At 43.2% G+C, this 16,941-nt stretch overlaps 1 protein-coding gene and 1 long non-coding RNA gene across 38 annotated transcripts in view; one reads left to right on the top strand and one right to left on the bottom strand.

Moving 5' to 3' along the window:
* The window catches only part of CHRM3 (cholinergic receptor muscarinic 3), a 502,174-nt gene extending 490,719 nt beyond the window's left edge, over positions 1–11,455 (top strand). For 35 of the 37 annotated variants that reach the window (XM_025448600.3, XM_049108913.1, XM_049108912.1 and 32 more), the window contains one exon: positions 7,340–11,455. In XM_025448600.3, the coding sequence (XP_025304385.1) occupies positions 7,359–9,131 (1,773 nt within the window). In that variant the 5' untranslated portion in view covers positions 7,340–7,358 and the 3' untranslated portion in view covers positions 9,132–11,455. Of the gene's footprint in view, positions 1–773; positions 796–3,453; positions 3,477–7,339 lie in introns of those variants that run through there. The other 2 variants (XM_035714985.2, XM_035714986.2) reach the window with 2 other exon arrangements.
* Positions 10,214–16,351, bottom strand: LOC125754936 (uncharacterized). The gene is made up of 3 exons (XR_007410083.1): positions 12,123–16,351; positions 10,777–11,532; positions 10,214–10,552 (listed from the first exon to the last, which is right to left on the bottom strand). It is a non-coding gene; the product is annotated as an uncharacterized LOC125754936 (long non-coding RNA).
* Positions 16,352–16,941: the final 590 nt, after the last annotated feature.

Genomic DNA, 16,941 nt, shown 5'->3' with positions numbered 1-16,941 from the left:
CAAGGTGCATCTGTGTTGTCACATAGTGCATTATTTCCTTTTTTAAGTCTGGAAAGTATTCCGCAGTATGTACGCACTGTATATTCTTCATTCATTCATCCTCCAGAGATGTTTAGTTTGTTTCTATATGGTGGCTACTGTTTTTTTGTTTGTTTGTTTGTTTGTTTGTTTGTTTGTTTTTTATGGTGGCTACTGTTAAGAGCACTATGATGAACAGGGAAGTGCTGAGAGCGCTTCAAGATGCTCATTTCAGTTCTTGTGGATAAATACCCAGAAGACATTGCCAAGAACAGTGTCATGAAGCTCACTCTGTGTTTTCTCCTATGAGTTTTATAGTTGCAAGTCTTATGTGTAAGTCTTTCAGCCAATTTGTGTTGATTTGGGGGTTGACTTTTGTGTATGGTATAAGATTGAGCTCCAGTTTCATTAATTTTATGAGGCTGTCCAGTTTTCCTAGCTTCTTTCGTGGAAGAGACCATCCTTTCCTGTTGCATGTCCTTAGTACCCCTGTCAAGGATCAGTTGACCATATATATACATGGATGTATTTCTAAGCACTCTCTCTGGTTACATTGGTCTATATGTCGTTAGGCCAGTATCATACTCTTTTCATTACTATAACTTTGTGATATATTTTTAAATCAAGAATTTTGCTGCCTCTAGCTTTGTTGTTCTCTCTCAAGATTGTTTTGGTTCTTCGGGGTTCTTGTGGTTCCACACAGGTAATCCATCTTTACAGAGGAAGAAATGCGGTCTCAGAGAAGTCGGGCATTTTGCCAAGTGTGCCAAGTGCCAGGTGTGTACACCTTCTCAGCCAAACCAAAACTCAAATCCAAATCAAATAGGCTCTGAAGACCATGGTTCCTCAACTACCTTTTGCTTCTTCCCAATGAAAAATTCTTTCTGGTAACATCAGCATCCTATTTATTACTAGAAGTGATGTTAATGCATCTCATTGTATTATAGCATTGGAGGAGTGCCCATGATTTCCTAGACATTTCTCCCCTCATAGCTATAAGTCATACCAGGTTTTTTTTAATTTTTATTTTTTAATTTTTTTTATTTACGACAGACACAGAGGCGGGGGGGCTCACAGACAGAGGGAGAAGCAGGCTCCGTGCAGGGAGCCTGACATGGGACTCGATCCCGGGTCTCCAGGATCACACCCTGGGCCGAAAGCAGCGCTAAACCGCTGGGCTACCAGAGCTTCCCCATAACAGGTTTTAATGATGTGCTTTGCTCATAATTTATGCTTCCTATTCAAAAGGCTTTCTTTTACTCAATGACATATTCACATCCTTCTTTTTGCTTTCACATATGAAGATATCAGGAGACAAGTGTAGTTATCTGAAGTGAATACATGATTATTAACTTATTAATTATTGTCCTTTGGATGTTGTATCACATGGGGAATTACAGGTTACTCTTCTTGAATGGTACTTTGGCAAAGGTAAAATTTTTGCTCGGTTCATAATCTATATCCATGGTGTGATAGATGGAGACTAGAATATTTTTAAAATAAGAAAAAGCATATATATGAAACTTTTAAGGGGTATTAGATATTGAATTGGTGTTGAATTATAATAAGAACAATGGCCAAAGATATGCCAAAGAATTTAGATCAAAGATCACCGACAGTTTGTGAGAGTTTCTAGTGATTAGCCAAGAAGCCCCTAGGCTCCAGGAGCACCAGAATGGGTACTTAATGAAACCAATATGGAGATCTAGTCCTAGTCCTGGGTGTTTTCCCTCAATTCTGGTTTCTTTTATATTCTGTGTTCCAACAAAGTATAATTGGAATGGAATATTATATAATTTGTGGTGCTCAACAGATCCACAGGATAAAATGAACCAAAAGAGAAGAATTGATCTAAGGTATATTTCTAAAATTCCTACTTCTATTCTTCACTAACATTGGTTAACTTAGCAAATTAATATCCTCTTGAATTTTTTTTTAAAGATTTTATTTATTTATTCATGAGAGACACAGAGGAGAGAGAAAGAAAGGCAGAGACCCAGGCAGAGGGAGAAGCAGGCTCCATGCAGGGAGCCTGATGTGGGACTCGATCCCGGGGCTCCAGGATCATGCCCTGGGCTGAAGGCGACACTAAACTGCTGAGCCACCCGGGCTGCCCATGCTCTTGAATTTTTACAAATATGTGATTCCCTGCAGGGAGCAATTTGACATTGCCTAAAATACTTGGTGCTTGTTAAAAACTGTTTTATTCATATGCCATATCTCATCTAGGAAGGTAAGTTCATGGAGAGGAGAGTCCTGACTAACTGAATTCAATAACACCAGTCATAATTACCTAAATGGTTGGCTCCCATAACCTGCAGGGTCAAGAGTGGCTAGAACCAGGTTTGAGAGGACATCATGATCATGCTGCCTTTGTGCTCCACATTGCCTACCATCTCTCTCCTTCCCCCATATCTCTCCTCCATGTTTGCTTGCTTCTCAGATTTTCCATGTGGATATAAATAGGTTGCCAGTACCTAGAAATCCCAAAGGACAGAGAAGCTCTCTCTTTCCAGAATCCTTATCAGCTCCCTAAATTTACTCTTACTGATCCTGTTTGCATGTTTTCTTCATGTTTATTGCTGAGGTAGAGGAGTCAGGGCTGTGTGGTTGATGCCCTTCCAGAAATACATACTGTAGATAACAGGGCATTTCCAAAAGAATGGCTGAAGGAAAGATGAGCAGATATCCACTGCATGGCATTGACAAGAATAAACAAAGAAGAGAGGAGACAGATGTATCATCAACACAAATTTGAAGCACTGGGGTTATTGGCCATTATAGTGATTTACAAGAAAATCTGCCAGGCCAAAGCTATGAACATGATCAACTCCATGGGACGTGATGGCAGAGACTTAGAAGGTGCTTTTTTAAAAAGTGCTGTGCAAGGTTGTGTGAGATTCAGAGCACATAGCAGGGGCTGGGGCAGAGAGGAGGAGCAGGAAGAAGGAGGGAATGTACTACAGGCCACAGTCCCACCCAAGCAAGGACACAAACTCAGCCGCTATGTCCAGGAAGCTTTGGGATGAAAGCTGTCGGGGAGATAAAGCTGTTCAAAGAATGTGTAAAAGATTAGCAGGGTTATGGGGCAGGTAGAAGAGAAATCCATGACTAAGGGTGATCATGTGAAGAATACTCATTGGAGCACAAGTAGTGGAGGGTGCCAGAGAGTCCCTCGCCTCCCCAGGAGGAGGTGACTGTAAACCTCAGAGATGGGATGTTGGACTCTATGTCTGGTCCAAGAGAAGTCTGTTCTCTTCTATCCACATGGGTGCAGGTGTGATATGGAAGATGGGAAGACACCTTGAGGAACCATGGGGACCCAGGAACCGGGTAGAGGGAGAGAGCAGATAGATCTTCTGCATTTGCATCTGGGAAGAAACTAAATGCAGTTGACTACCCAAACACCAGGTAGCACCTCCCAAATATGGACATCCTTCAGTGGGAACAAGTTGGAGGTGAGGATGAGTTGATTGCACCTAATAAAACCCAGAGGAGTGAAAAGAAATAAGGAAGAAAACTCTATCCATTATCTGTAATTGGAAATTGGTGACTTGTGGGAGATTTCATGTATGGATTATACAGAAGTCCTTAAACTATTCTTCTCTGTAATAGAACAATACATTAGAATGTTTAGACTAATTTTTTTACTATTTCAGGTAGTGCTGAAATAAATACATACAAGTATATATGTGTATGCAAGTGTATGTAAGATTGTGTATGTCCAACCATGTACTTTATGTTTATACACACACCCACAATACATATATACTACACATACACATTGTCAGCTCCTGAGATCTGGGTATTTGTGCATTATTCTGACAAATGCTGCTAAATTACATCTCACATTGTTGACCAATTTACTCTGTAGCTGAGACCATGAAATTATTTCCTTCACCCTGTCCTCAATACTGCCTTCATCCAATCGTTTATATTTTGCTTATCTTTTAGGTGACAAACAGTATCTCATTAATTTTTATGTGCACATTAATTCCACATGAAGGGACGCCTGGGTGGCTTAGTGGTTAAGCACCTGCCTTAGGCCCAGGGCATGATCCTGGAGTTCCAGAATCAAGTCCCACATCAGGCTCCCTGCATGGAGTCGGCTTTTCTCTCTGCCTGTGTCTCTGCGTCTCTCTCTCTCTCTCTCTCTCTGTCTCTCATGAATAAATAAAATCTTTAAAAATAAATAAATAAATAAATAAATAAATAAATAAATAAATAAATAAATCCACTTGAAGATGTATATGAGTTTTAGCCAGTTAGGAGAGGCTCATTTTATGCAGCATCTGGACAGGCTAGTGGAGAGTTAGAGAAACATCACCATGGAGCTAGGAGGTGGTGAGCTTGAGACGATCTAGGTGTGAATCTCTCCCCTCTCCTTAGCTTGATCTTTGGACAAATTACTTAGCTCTCTGTGTCTCTGTTTTTTATAAAATGTGATTATTTTAAAGATTAAATGAGACAAAACATATGGTGATTTGCACAACATGTACCAGTTAGGAAGTGTCCAATATATATTCTGTTTTAATAATTTATTATTGCACTGTATTGAACTTTGAGCATCTGAAAGCCAAAACAAAGTGAGTTCATTGTTCAATAAAAAGAACAGTAAAGTAACAATAGACCCTATGCTTATAAAGCACACACTCTGTGCCAGGCTCCATACTAAGTACTTTACACATATTAGAACATTGCCTGGAGACACAAACTTTTTTTGACCACTTACTATTGAATTCTAGATGAAATTTCTCAACAGTTTATACAAATGTTTCATTCCTATTTTTCTTTGTTAATCAATTAATTAATTTTTTATTTAAATTCAATTTGCCAACATATAACACCCAGTGCTTATCCCATCAAGTGCCCTCCTCAGTGCCTGTCACCCAGTCACCCCATCCCCCCGCCTACCTCCCCTTGCACAACCCTTTGTTCATTTCCCAGATTTAGGAGTTTTGTCACCCTCTCTAATTTTCCCAGTCAATTCCCCTCCTTTCCCCTATAATACCTTTCACTATTTCTTATATTCCACAAATGAGTGAAACCATATGATGATTGTCCTTCTCCAATTGACTTACTTCACTCAGCATAATACCCTCCAGTTCCATCCACATCGAAGCAAATGGTGGGTATTCTTCCTTTCTGATGGCTGAGTAATATACTATTGTGTATCTAGACCACATCTTCTTATTCATTCATCTGTCAAAGGACATCATGGCTCCTTCTACAATTTGGCTATTGTGGACATTGCTGCTATGAACATTGGAGTACAAGTGTCCTGTCCTTTCACTACATCTGTATCTTTGGGGTAAATATCCAGTAGTGCAATTGCTGGGTCATAGGGTAGCTCTATTTTTAACTTCCTGAGGAACCTCCACACTGTTTTCCAGAGTGGCTGTACCAGCTTGCATGCCTATTTCTATTTTTCAATGAGAAAACTGGTACTCAAAAAAAGTTAATACCCAAGACCCCACCCCAGGAAGTGGCTGAGCTGAGATTTGAACCTATGCCACTGGGACTGCAAAGTCTTCCTACTCTGTGCTGAGGCCATTTCAAACAGCTGTGTGTGAATCTGACCGCTGTCTGTTGAGAGACTGTTGTGATATGCGATGTCTAAAGGCTTGATCCAGGGCTCTTGCCAGGTGATTTATGTACATATTTGTACATAAGAGTTTATAGTTACCACTTTTTAAATCAAAAGCCGAAACACAAGTGTTCTCAATAGTATTTTGCTAGGATTATCTGACATTGAACTCATTGACTGACACTCGTTGAGGAATGATTTACTGGGTCAAGTCCACAGTGGCTGGTGATGTGTGAGCATCCCTAGGCCAACAACCCCGGAGGATCTGAGGGGATGGGGCAAGTCTCACCTAGAACTTTCTGTGACAGCACAGGGGTCTTACGGTGATGCATCCACTCTAATGATTCTTAGTTATTTATGTATCTTGGTTAACAAGTGTTTGAAGAACTAATTGCGATTTTGCAAGTCTTTGTACCAAAGGTGTGCGTGTGGTGCTAAAATACTTTCTCAGCACTAAAGTTAAAATATCTAAATACTGAAAATATTCAAAACTGGTGGGGTCCATTCAGAATATTCTGGCAAAGATCCTGCATATTGGGATCCCTGGGTGGCACAGCAGTTTGGCACCTGCCTTTGGCCCAGGTCGTGATCCTGGAGACCCGGGATAGAATCCCACGTCGGGCTCCCGGTGCATGGAGCCTGCTTCTCCCTCTGCCTGTGTCTCTGCCTCTCTGTGTGTGTGTGTGTGTGTGTGTGACTATCATAAATAAAATTTAAAAAAAAGATCCTGCATATTATCAAATATATGACAGCTGCCTTGTATACCGCTATCAACCACCATACAGAACCAATACGCTGCTTTTCTATCTGCATCTTAAAGAGGTGATACAAATCAAAGTGAATTACACTTGTTCTGGGTTGATGTTGCTCATGCCAGGGAGGCTTAAGTGCTTGCTGTCTCCTTAACACTGTGTATTTCTCCAGCCTGGGATAGGTATGGGCCCAGGTGGAAAAAATGCAGACGAATAAGATCAGTTTATCGAGTAGCGTGATGATAAAGCTGTGCTGCATCAGTAGCCTAGAAGCATCTCATATTTTCCCCCTTATCTTTATTTTTTTAAAAGGTTTTATTTATGAATAACATGAGAGACACAGAGAGAAAGGCAGAGACACAGGCAGGGGGAGAAGCAGGCTCCCTGTGGGGAACCTGATGTGGGACTCGATCCCAGGACCCCGGGATCATGACCTGAGCCAAAGGCAGACACTCAATCACTGAGCCACCCAAGTGTTCCCCCAACAACTTCTCTTTAAAATAAGAGATTTGGGGATCCCTGGGTGGCTCAGCGATTTAGAGCCTGCCTTCGGCCTAGGGCGTGATCCTGGGGTCCTCGGATCGAGTCCCACATCGGGCTCCCTGCATGGAGCCTGCTTCTCCCTCTGCCTGTGTCTCTGCCTCTCTCTCTCTCTGTGACTCTCATGAATAAATAAATAAAATCTTTAGAAAAAATAATAAGAGATTTGGTTTGATGACAGCATAATGTGAAAGGGGACGTGGTGTACACTTAGAAATGAGGAGAATGCGGTGCATGCCACCAGCTAACTGTGCACAAACAAATCAAACTACCTGCTCTAATCTCCTTACCTTTGAAGTAAGAGAAAGAGCTGGATATTTCCGGCCTGAGAGTGAGCATCCTGTAAGCCGTCTCCCATGTATTTTTAAATTGTGCGATGCAAAAAACCAATCAAACAAAGGCAGATGTTTCTCTAACTGCGTCTTTTCTCTTATCTCTCCAGACTATGTCCGAGAATCACAATGACCTTGCACACTAACAGTACAACCTCGCCTTTGTTTCCAAACATCAGCTTGTCCTGGGTGCATGGCCCCTTGGACGCAGGGCTGCCTCCAGGCACGGTCACTCACTTCGGCAGCTACAACATTTCTCAGGCAGCTGGAAATTTGTCCTCCTCAAATGACACCACCAGTGACCCGCTGGGAGGTCACACCATCTGGCAGGTGGTCTTCATTGCATTCCTAACAGGCATCCTGGCCTTGGTGACCATCATCGGCAACATCCTGGTGATCGTGGCCTTCAAGGTCAACAAGCAGCTGAAGACAGTCAATAACTACTTCCTCTTAAGTCTGGCCTGTGCGGATCTGATCATTGGGGTCATCTCCATGAACCTGTTTACCACCTACATCATCATGAATCGATGGGCTTTGGGAAACCTGGCCTGTGACCTGTGGCTCTCCATCGACTACGTGGCTAGCAACGCCTCCGTTATGAATCTCCTGGTCATTAGCTTTGACAGGTACTTTTCCATTACGCGGCCACTCACCTACCGAGCCAAAAGAACCACAAAAAGAGCTGGAGTGATGATAGGCCTGGCATGGGTCATCTCTTTCATCCTCTGGGCTCCTGCCATCTTGTTCTGGCAGTACTTTGTCGGGAAGAGAACTGTGCCGCCCGGAGAGTGCTTCATTCAGTTCCTCAGCGAGCCCACCATCACGTTCGGCACGGCCATCGCTGCCTTCTATATGCCCGTCACCATCATGACTATTTTATACTGGAGGATCTATAAGGAGACCGAGAAACGTACCAAAGAGCTTGCCGGGCTGCAGGCGTCTGGGACGGAAGCAGAGGCCGAGAACTTCGTCCACCCCACAGGCAGCTCTCGAAGCTGCAGCAGCTATGAGCTCCAGCAGCAGAGCCTGAAACGCTCGGCCAGGAAGAAGTACGGCCGCTGCCACTTCTGGTTTGCCACCAAGAGCTGGAAGCCCAGCACCGAGCAGATGGACCCAGACCACAGCAGCAGTGACAGCTGGAATAACAACGATGCCGCTGCCTCCCTGGAAAACTCTGCCTCCTCCGATGAGGAAGACATCGGCTCTGAGACAAGAGCCATCTATTCGATCGTGCTCAAGCTGCCCGGTCACAGCACCATCCTCAATGCCACCAAATTACCCTCAGCAGACAACCTGCAGGTGCCTGATGAGGAGCTGGGGCTGGGAGACTTGGACAGGAAAGGCAGCAAGCTGCAGGCCCAGAAGAGCCTAGACGATGGAGGCAGTTTCCAGAAGAGCTTCTCCAAGCTTCCCATCCAATTAGAGTCAGCCGTGGACCCGACCAAGATGTCTGAGGTCAACTCCTCAGCAGGGAAGACCACGGCCACTCTACCTCTGTCCTTCAAGGAAGCCACCCTGGCCAAGAGATTTGCTCTCAAGACCAGAAGTCAGATCACCAAGCGGAAACGGATGTCCCTCATCAAGGAGAAGAAGGCGGCTCAGACCCTCAGTGCCATCCTGCTAGCCTTCATCATCACCTGGACCCCCTACAATATCATGGTTCTGGTGAACACCTTTTGTGACAGCTGCATACCCAAAACCTATTGGAATCTGGGCTACTGGCTGTGCTACATCAACAGCACGGTGAACCCCGTGTGCTATGCGCTGTGTAACAAAACATTCAGAACCACTTTCAAGATGCTGCTGCTGTGTCAGTGTGACAAACGCAAGCGGCGCAAGCAGCAGTACCAGCAGAGACAGTCAGTCATTTTTCACAAGCGCATGCCCGAGCAGGCCTCGTAGAGGGAGGCTCTGTCCATCACAGTGACCAAACGCACACATCAACCCACAAACCTTAGGGGAGTGTGAGCTGAGGGTGGGGGTGATTTCCAAGGGTGATAAAAATGGATTGTTTTTTTTAATCACCCAGATATAAAGGAAGCTGCCTGTTTACTGACCCATTGAATAAATCCATCTTAATATAGAAAGTCAAATACCAATTCAGCAAAAAAGAAAATAAAGCGTCTTACCGAATACAAAGAAATTTATCCTGAAATAGACTTTTAAGGTGTTTTTTCTTAAAGAGGAAAAGAAAAATTGTTTCATAGCAATTACATACCCAAATTGATCTGCTGGGTTCTTTGAGTTCCCGTGACCACTGGAATCTCAGAGGCACAGACCTAGCTGACTCAGTTGCCATGTTCCTTCCGAGATCCCAAACGTGGTGATCTGCATCCCATGTGGGACACATCAGGCTAGTGAATCCATGGTTCTGAAATTCTTTCATATGTTGCAAAGCTGAACCTCCTTGTCCCAGTAGAGCTTTCTGTCTTTCTTTGGTGTGTGTTGTTAAACCCCATCTGTGGACTTGATTCTTGCAAAGTACTGTTTTGTGCAGTTCCAGTTTCATACCAATAAAAATATAGAAGTATATATATGTGTGTGTGCGTGTGTGTGTGACTTTGCACACACACACACTGTGTGTGCGTGTGTGTGTGTGTGTGTATATATATATATATATATATATATATATATATATATATATAGCAGGAATCACTGAGCTGGCAAATCATTCTTGCAATATATGTTTTTAATACTCTGATGACTGAAGTTCTCTAGGATCCTAACACAACATCAATGTAATGTTTTGGAAACCAGGGCATTTTCTTCCACAAACCACCCTGGGGAACCTGCAGCAGAGCGTGGCCAGGCCCTTCCAGCAGGTGTGTGCAGAGCGGCCACCCCCTCCACCCACCCACCCCAAAGCAGATGCAGCACCAGGGCTTTACCAGACCCTGAGTGTAAGCAGGGCAGTTTGCTGATCTCCACAAAGCTCAATGAGATCGGGGTCCCTCTGAGCTCAAAACACGAACCACAGCCACAAGTTTGAATTCAATCATCTATGTTTGAATGTTTCCCAACAAAATTTCTGCTACCCAAACTGCTTGAAAGCCAGTCAATAGTGTCACACCCAGCAATACATATGGCCGAGCAGAAGTGACATCGTGAGGAGGGGAGGAGAGCGTGGTCTTTGCGTTCTTGCTACCGGGCACCTTCTAGATGGAAGAGGGTTCGGCCTGTGTTGCTTGGCCATGGCCAGTGCTGTTCAGGGTTTGTTGTGTCACCTTCACCCAGGCATAGGTGGGGTTTGGGAACTCGTGTGTCCTCTGGAGAAAATATGAATGTTTTGAAAAGTATTGCTTCTGGTTGATTTCCTTCCGTTTCTAAAAAAAAAAAAAAGAAAAGAAAAAAAAAATGTGTTCTGTATCCCCTTGGAATTGATCCAAAAGCTAAATGTTGTATTTGGGGATGGGGGGAGGGGTGCTGCCGCTGCTTGTCATTTTTGTCACTGCTGTAGTGGTTGGGGTTACCTTCTTTTCCTTTCTGCAAGGGCTGTGTGGGGAACGGGAGGGGTGGGGGGGGTGGCAGGGCCGAGAAGCAATCTCACCTTGTACAGAGCCTCACGTCTCGGACCCAGGGCCAGGGTAGCAGCTGCTTTTGTGTTCAGTGTGAGCTGGTGTTTACAGCTGACGACAGTGGATGTGGACTCAGTGCTGTTTGTGTTTCTGAACTATTTAATTTCGTGCTCTGTTTATATGAAGAAATATTTATGCATACTTCACCAAGTGTCGTTTAACGTTGATAAATATTACTCTTCAGTCTTCAGCTGTGGTGTCCCTTGAAAGCAATTCTTTCGGGTGCACTTGGGCCATGAGTAAATCTCTTGAGCTTTTCACGAGGCTGAGAAGAAGGAGATAGCCACCCTGCTGGCATCAACAAGTCCCTAACTCCTGGGTAATAAAAAGCCAACTGTAACGTTGATGTGAACGTTTAAAACCAGTCTTTAGTTGAACCTGATGGGAACTGAAGGAGGCAACCCTCCCCTGTGGTGTTTGCAATCACATGACAAGGGTATTTAAAAAAAAAGATCAGCGTAATTGAAAGAATTTTTTTTTGGGGGGGGGGGCACATTCAACCAAAGAACAAGAGAAACCAGAGACTATTTTCTAAGACATATAGCAAACTACGGAATGTTCTGTGACCCACCTGTGAAGCGTCTGGTGAGCAACTGCATCTATATTTTACTGCTCCCGTTGGCCTAGCACTAATAAAGATGTGAATGCTGACCTGAGTGTCCCAGGACTTCCGTAATTTCTCTTCTCTTTGAAACTTCTCTGCTGCCTTCCTCCCAAAGGGCTGTTCCCTGTTTGAAATATTCAAACAAAATTAGAGAGCGCTTAATTCGAGAAATGGAGAACCCCCGAGCTTTGGCATAACTGCGAAGGTCAGTAGCCACTCTGCTTGAACTTCCCCACTTTTAAATCTCTTATGGATGAAAGCTGCTTCTCTATGCTCATCACTGATTGTGTTTATAGAAAGGTAGAACCAACTCTTAGGATGCTTTCAGAGAAGGAAAATAAGAAAAATAGACTCTTTTTGACTCTTTTGAATAAGGGATTTAGGATATGGGTGATCAAAGTGGTAGGAGCATTTATAACTGGACACAGCTACTCATGCACTTCCCAAATGGGTGGATGTGAGAGGGTATTTGGCATTTACTTAAGATCAAAATGTCTTCATCCCCAACCTATTTTATTCCACATGAATGAGGTTTGCAGAGTTTTCATGATTATTCACTTTAATGGAAAGAGCAAAAAACCTAAGCCTGAAATAAGCCGCACATGAAAAATGCCCCTGACGCTCACATGCATACACATGTACATCCCCTCTCCCATCTTCTGTTCTCCAGGCCTTTCCCGATGGATAAGGGAAGTGACCTGTCTGGTCCCCTACCTCCCTTGACTCTCTTCTCTGGCCCCTCAGCCATCTGTGGTCTCTGCTGGCTCTCCACGTTATCCTGAGTCATCCTTGCCTTAAATGCAGCCTTGACTCATCTCTGTTCACGCTTTCACATATCCTAGTTCTACACTCTGACAGAGAAAACAAACAGAAGCACATCATTATGCATTAGAAGCTGCAGTGGGTAAAGACTTTCAAGCATATCAGCTTCCTCTGTCAACTGGCCTTCTAGAAGATGGAGCAAGTTCATGGCTCTGGAGAGGGACAAGAGCCCCTCAGGATGGATTGTGAGAAGTGGGAAGGCAGTCTGATGTGGAGGGTGCCTCAGGTCGCCCTCAGGAGGGCAGAAGAGTGCCAGGGCTCAGGCTGGTGGAGGACTCTGATCCAGACCACACGAACAAGCACAGAGCCTGGGGCTCATTCCAGGTTCCCATACTTACCTGAGTAGAGATGATTCCCAGAAGGGGACATATTACTGAGAAATTGGACCATCCATCACTGTCCCTCACCTTCAGAGGACCAGTGAAGATGGCAGAAAGAAGCACTAGACTTAGCAGGCAGAAGGGGCAGCATGGGGGCCTGAGTTCTCGGCCCAGGTCTATCACCAGGGACTTAACATGTCCTCTGCCGGACACATTGCTTACACTCTCTGGGTTGCCTCCAGATGTTTGTACTAAATGACAACACGCAAGTATCTGAATTTGCAAATAGAACTTAGAACTGGAGACGTCAACTTCGTTCCCTTTCTCTGGCTTGAGTGTTCCTGCCTGAGAAAGGGGGCTGAGGAGAGAACAAAAGATGAACAAAGACAAGTTAGTTACAGCCACTCTAATCAGTGCAACTTTAATCCTGCACCATGTCCTACAGACTGGCTCCGAAATAGGCAGGTATTCCTGACATTCAGTGGACATAGTGACACTAGCAGCCTCGCACACCCAGGTAGACGGTGCACTTGGATGTGTAGATGTGGACACCAAGCACTTGGGTAGAACCAGTGCTTCAGGAGGACATTAGGCCTGTGGTGGTCGTAGCAGAACTACGGAGACTGAACGCTGAGGTCTGGCCCTCTCACTCTGGCCCGGGCTGGTGGCACCCCCGATCTGAGTTACACAAGATCTTTTGCCTACATAAAAGGCAAATGCAAAACGAAACCATAGCCTCAACAATAGATAAGTGTTAACAACCCTGACCATCCCCCAAATCAAAATCCAGTAACCCTATTCTTAACCTAGAATAAATAATCCCCTGAATATCAAAGCATATTACCGTTCTTTCTCAAAGTCGAAAATACTTAACACTTCTACAATTTTCACACCCAGCCCCAAACTATTTTTATCCTCAATTCTGTGAGTTCCTGGATGCCACCAAGTGGATCTCATGCATGTGTCTGTCTCCTGTGGCTGGCACAGTGTCTGTCAAAGAGTGGACATTTGATAAATGCTGTTGAACGTTGAATGTAAAGTCTTTATAATCCATGTAACAGACACTTATCAGAACTATGTACACACCCCTGCCCCACACTGCTACTGTAGTCAAGGGTCACTGAGCCTGGAAAGTAACTTAAGGGAAAATGTGATGATTATTAGCTTATGAAAATGTTACTAAGCAACAAGGAGGACTATTTAAACAGACTTGAAGTCATTGACAGAATTAAGAGTCCAGAAAGGAAAAAAAAAAAAAAATCAAATCTCTTTTATCACTAGAGTTCGGGATCTTTTGACCAGACTGGTCAACTCTCTGGAGTCCTCTCCAGTTGTCCCTGTATGAGAAGACTGAGAGGGCCTGGAGAGGTCATGAAGATCAGTATTCTGTTTGTGCAAATGAAGATCTGTCATTGAGTGTAAAGCCTGACTGCATGTAGTTCTGCTTGGCATGGGAAGTTAGGGAAGAATCCATTCTGTTCTGCAAGCAACTGAACAAAAGTCCTGTCTTATCTCCCTTCCTCATCCAGTCCGTGGGCTTTTCAGACACCTATGTACCAACCGTCAGAGAAATTTCCTTGGGGCTTTGTGCTTAGAGCCATGGTAGGCAACATTTCAAGCAACACCTCTTTTGTTTTTTCTTTCTGTTTAAACACATAGGAACTAAGCTGGTGCAGGTTTGAGGGATAATTAAATGAGAATGGGCCTCCCAAGTTGCTGAGCAACACATTGATTTCTGTGGGCAGAAAGCTTTGTGGGCAGCATCTACGATGCATTCAGTAGTCACACCCTTCTTGTTCATGAAGATGTAGTGAGAAACCACTGTCCAAAAAGAGATGGCTATATTTGCTTTGTAAGCAAAAGGCATGTATCCTAGTTGTATCTAAAACAGTGTCCACATCTTTACCAAAGGCACTGAATTTACCCATTTCTATGACCTGGTGGCCACCCCTTCCTCAGTAGGCATTTCAAGTATGCCACATGCCACGCTCATTCTTTCTCCTGAAAATATATCCATTGTCTGTACTATAAAATGATGCCTGCAACTTTGTGGTGATATTATACTGAGTTTAACAGTGAAATAAGGAAATAAAACTTTTAATAAACAAAGAATGGGGTTTGCTTTCTTTATCATCCAAGGTCTACACAGCAGCAGCCATTTGTTGTGTGAAAGGGAGAACGTGCAGAAGGGCTAATTCTTAACGAGGCCAGTATTTGCACTGACTACTCTTTCTCTTTTATATACACCAGAATTTTCTTCCACAACCAAGATTTCTACTGTCATAACCCAAAACACTCACAATAATGTGTTAGGGATGCATATTAAGCACGTGTAAAATCTATCTACACATGCAGTCCTTATTCCAAAAGTATATGTGAGGAAACATACTTCTCTCTAGGTAGATACATTAACAAAGGCTTTTATTTTTCTCCTTTTAAAAGAAATGCTCATCTTTTTCTTTTCTTTCTGTTTCTTTGGACCCATCAGAAATGCTTTCTTACTGAAAATGAAAATCAAGCATAGTATTTCATTACACCAACTTTAAAGTTACTACAGGTGCAGGTACCAACCGAAGTCACTCTTAGCAAGAGACGTGAATTTTTTTTTCTTAATGTGTTTCTTGGTTAATTTATGGCTCTTGTGCACAGCATGTACCATAAAAACCAAACAATGCCTCTTGAGTGTGGAAACTTCCTGATATTCATCTTGTGAATAAGAGCAAGAAAACGTTCTCTAATTCTGTCCCTCTCTCTCTCCTTTATCATTAATTAAATCCTCATTTTTGGCTTATGATTTGGACACATGCTCTCAACACTAGGGCAACCCCTGTCTGATTTGATGTTCCATTTTATGATGATTCCTAAGGAGATCTATCCAACTTGCTAGAAAATGAACTACTTTTCTTACACTCTATGATCAGGCAGTTTCATGTGAAATTAACAGAGATTGAATAAGAAAAGCTTTCTGTTGTACTGAAGTCTCCCATAATTTGCTACATAAATGTATTAGATATAACCTATAACTATAGGGAGGAAAAAACAATGGCTGAGAGTATGGAAAAATTAATGAGTCATAAGAACATGTTAATGTTGGAAAGATCAACCAGGCATGAGTTGATTTTTAACTGAGAGGTACATTGGAGGGAAATGATAAATAGCTTTTGGAAGGAATTGCTACCTCTTAATCTGAATGGTTACATGGGAAGCAATTCTGTAAAACAACTCTGCTCTCTTGACCTCAGTCAATTAATCCAGGGATTGGTAACTCGTTGGACTGATCAAAAAATTTCCCATAGAATTTTTAGTTTGAGGAATAGAGGCTCTGGGGGTCAGTTTCCTCTCATGTAGCCAGGAGGGTGACACACTAGTTAGCAGCCATGTTTTATCATATCAGCACATCAGAAAGTGATGTGGAGAAAACAATGAGATGAATGAGATTCGAGAGATAAAGAAAGGTAAGAAAAAGATGCCCTCTGTCACTCATTTCTCCAAGGTCCAGCTCCGGTCCAGCTCCATCTCCACAGTTCTTCCGAGCACGGTTGTTCGGACATATTTTGCCTGTCCCGGGTACTCATCAAATAAGTGTAACATTTTAGTTTAAAGGCACTGGGTTAAGCATCTATTACTTGTATCTAAGCAGGACTACCCACTGCAAGCTGAGTGAATTAGTTAACACAAACGTTTGTGAAATCTTAAATTATGTTTCAGTGAGAAAATAGGATTGGTCATTTGGGCTTAATTGACCATTCAGTTGATTTAAATATTCTCACAATTAAACGTTCATTTGAATTATTTTTTTGATTAAAATTATACCTTACCAAGTTAAGTGTAGGAACAGTATGCATGTAGCACATTTCTGGAAGAGACATCCTGCCATCCAGACCACTTACAGAGTTGTAAAGGGAATGCAGCCAGCTCCTCTTTGGAGCAGAAGTTCACTGGTCTAATTGTGGTCTTCTTTGGGCATCTTTGCACACCGCCCTTCACCCTGATTCCTGCTTCAGTTTTTTGGAGATGCCACATGTATCTTCCAGTGGAACTCGTTATTCTCCGCAAGAATTAACTGACAGCATTCACATTATTAAAAGGCAGAAGTAATTAGTCATAAGCAATAATTGTCAAAGATGGGTTCTCATTTGAGTTCTATGAAGACACTGATGAGAATCATGTTGAAACAAGAGCCTCAGATTGTAGAACTCACTCTCCTCAGTACTGTGCTTTATAAACAGAGTATTTTAACCTTGGTTCATAAGAGAACTACCAACTTAATACTGCAACAAAAACAAAGGAGAGCTGACTTCAGATCACACAGCTAGTGAGACATGCCACTTAGATTTGCATTCATTGGGATCCCTGGGTGGGGCAGCGGTTTGGCGCCTGCCTTTGGCCCA

The sequence above is a fragment of the Canis lupus genome, chromosome 4, assembly GCF_003254725.2.
Source record: "Canis lupus dingo isolate Sandy chromosome 4, ASM325472v2, whole genome shotgun sequence".
In the NCBI taxonomy this organism is placed as follows: Eukaryota; Metazoa; Chordata; class Mammalia; order Carnivora; family Canidae; genus Canis; species Canis lupus.
Note: the sequence above shows the minus strand (reverse complement) of the source record. Positions and strands in the feature narration are given on the sequence as shown.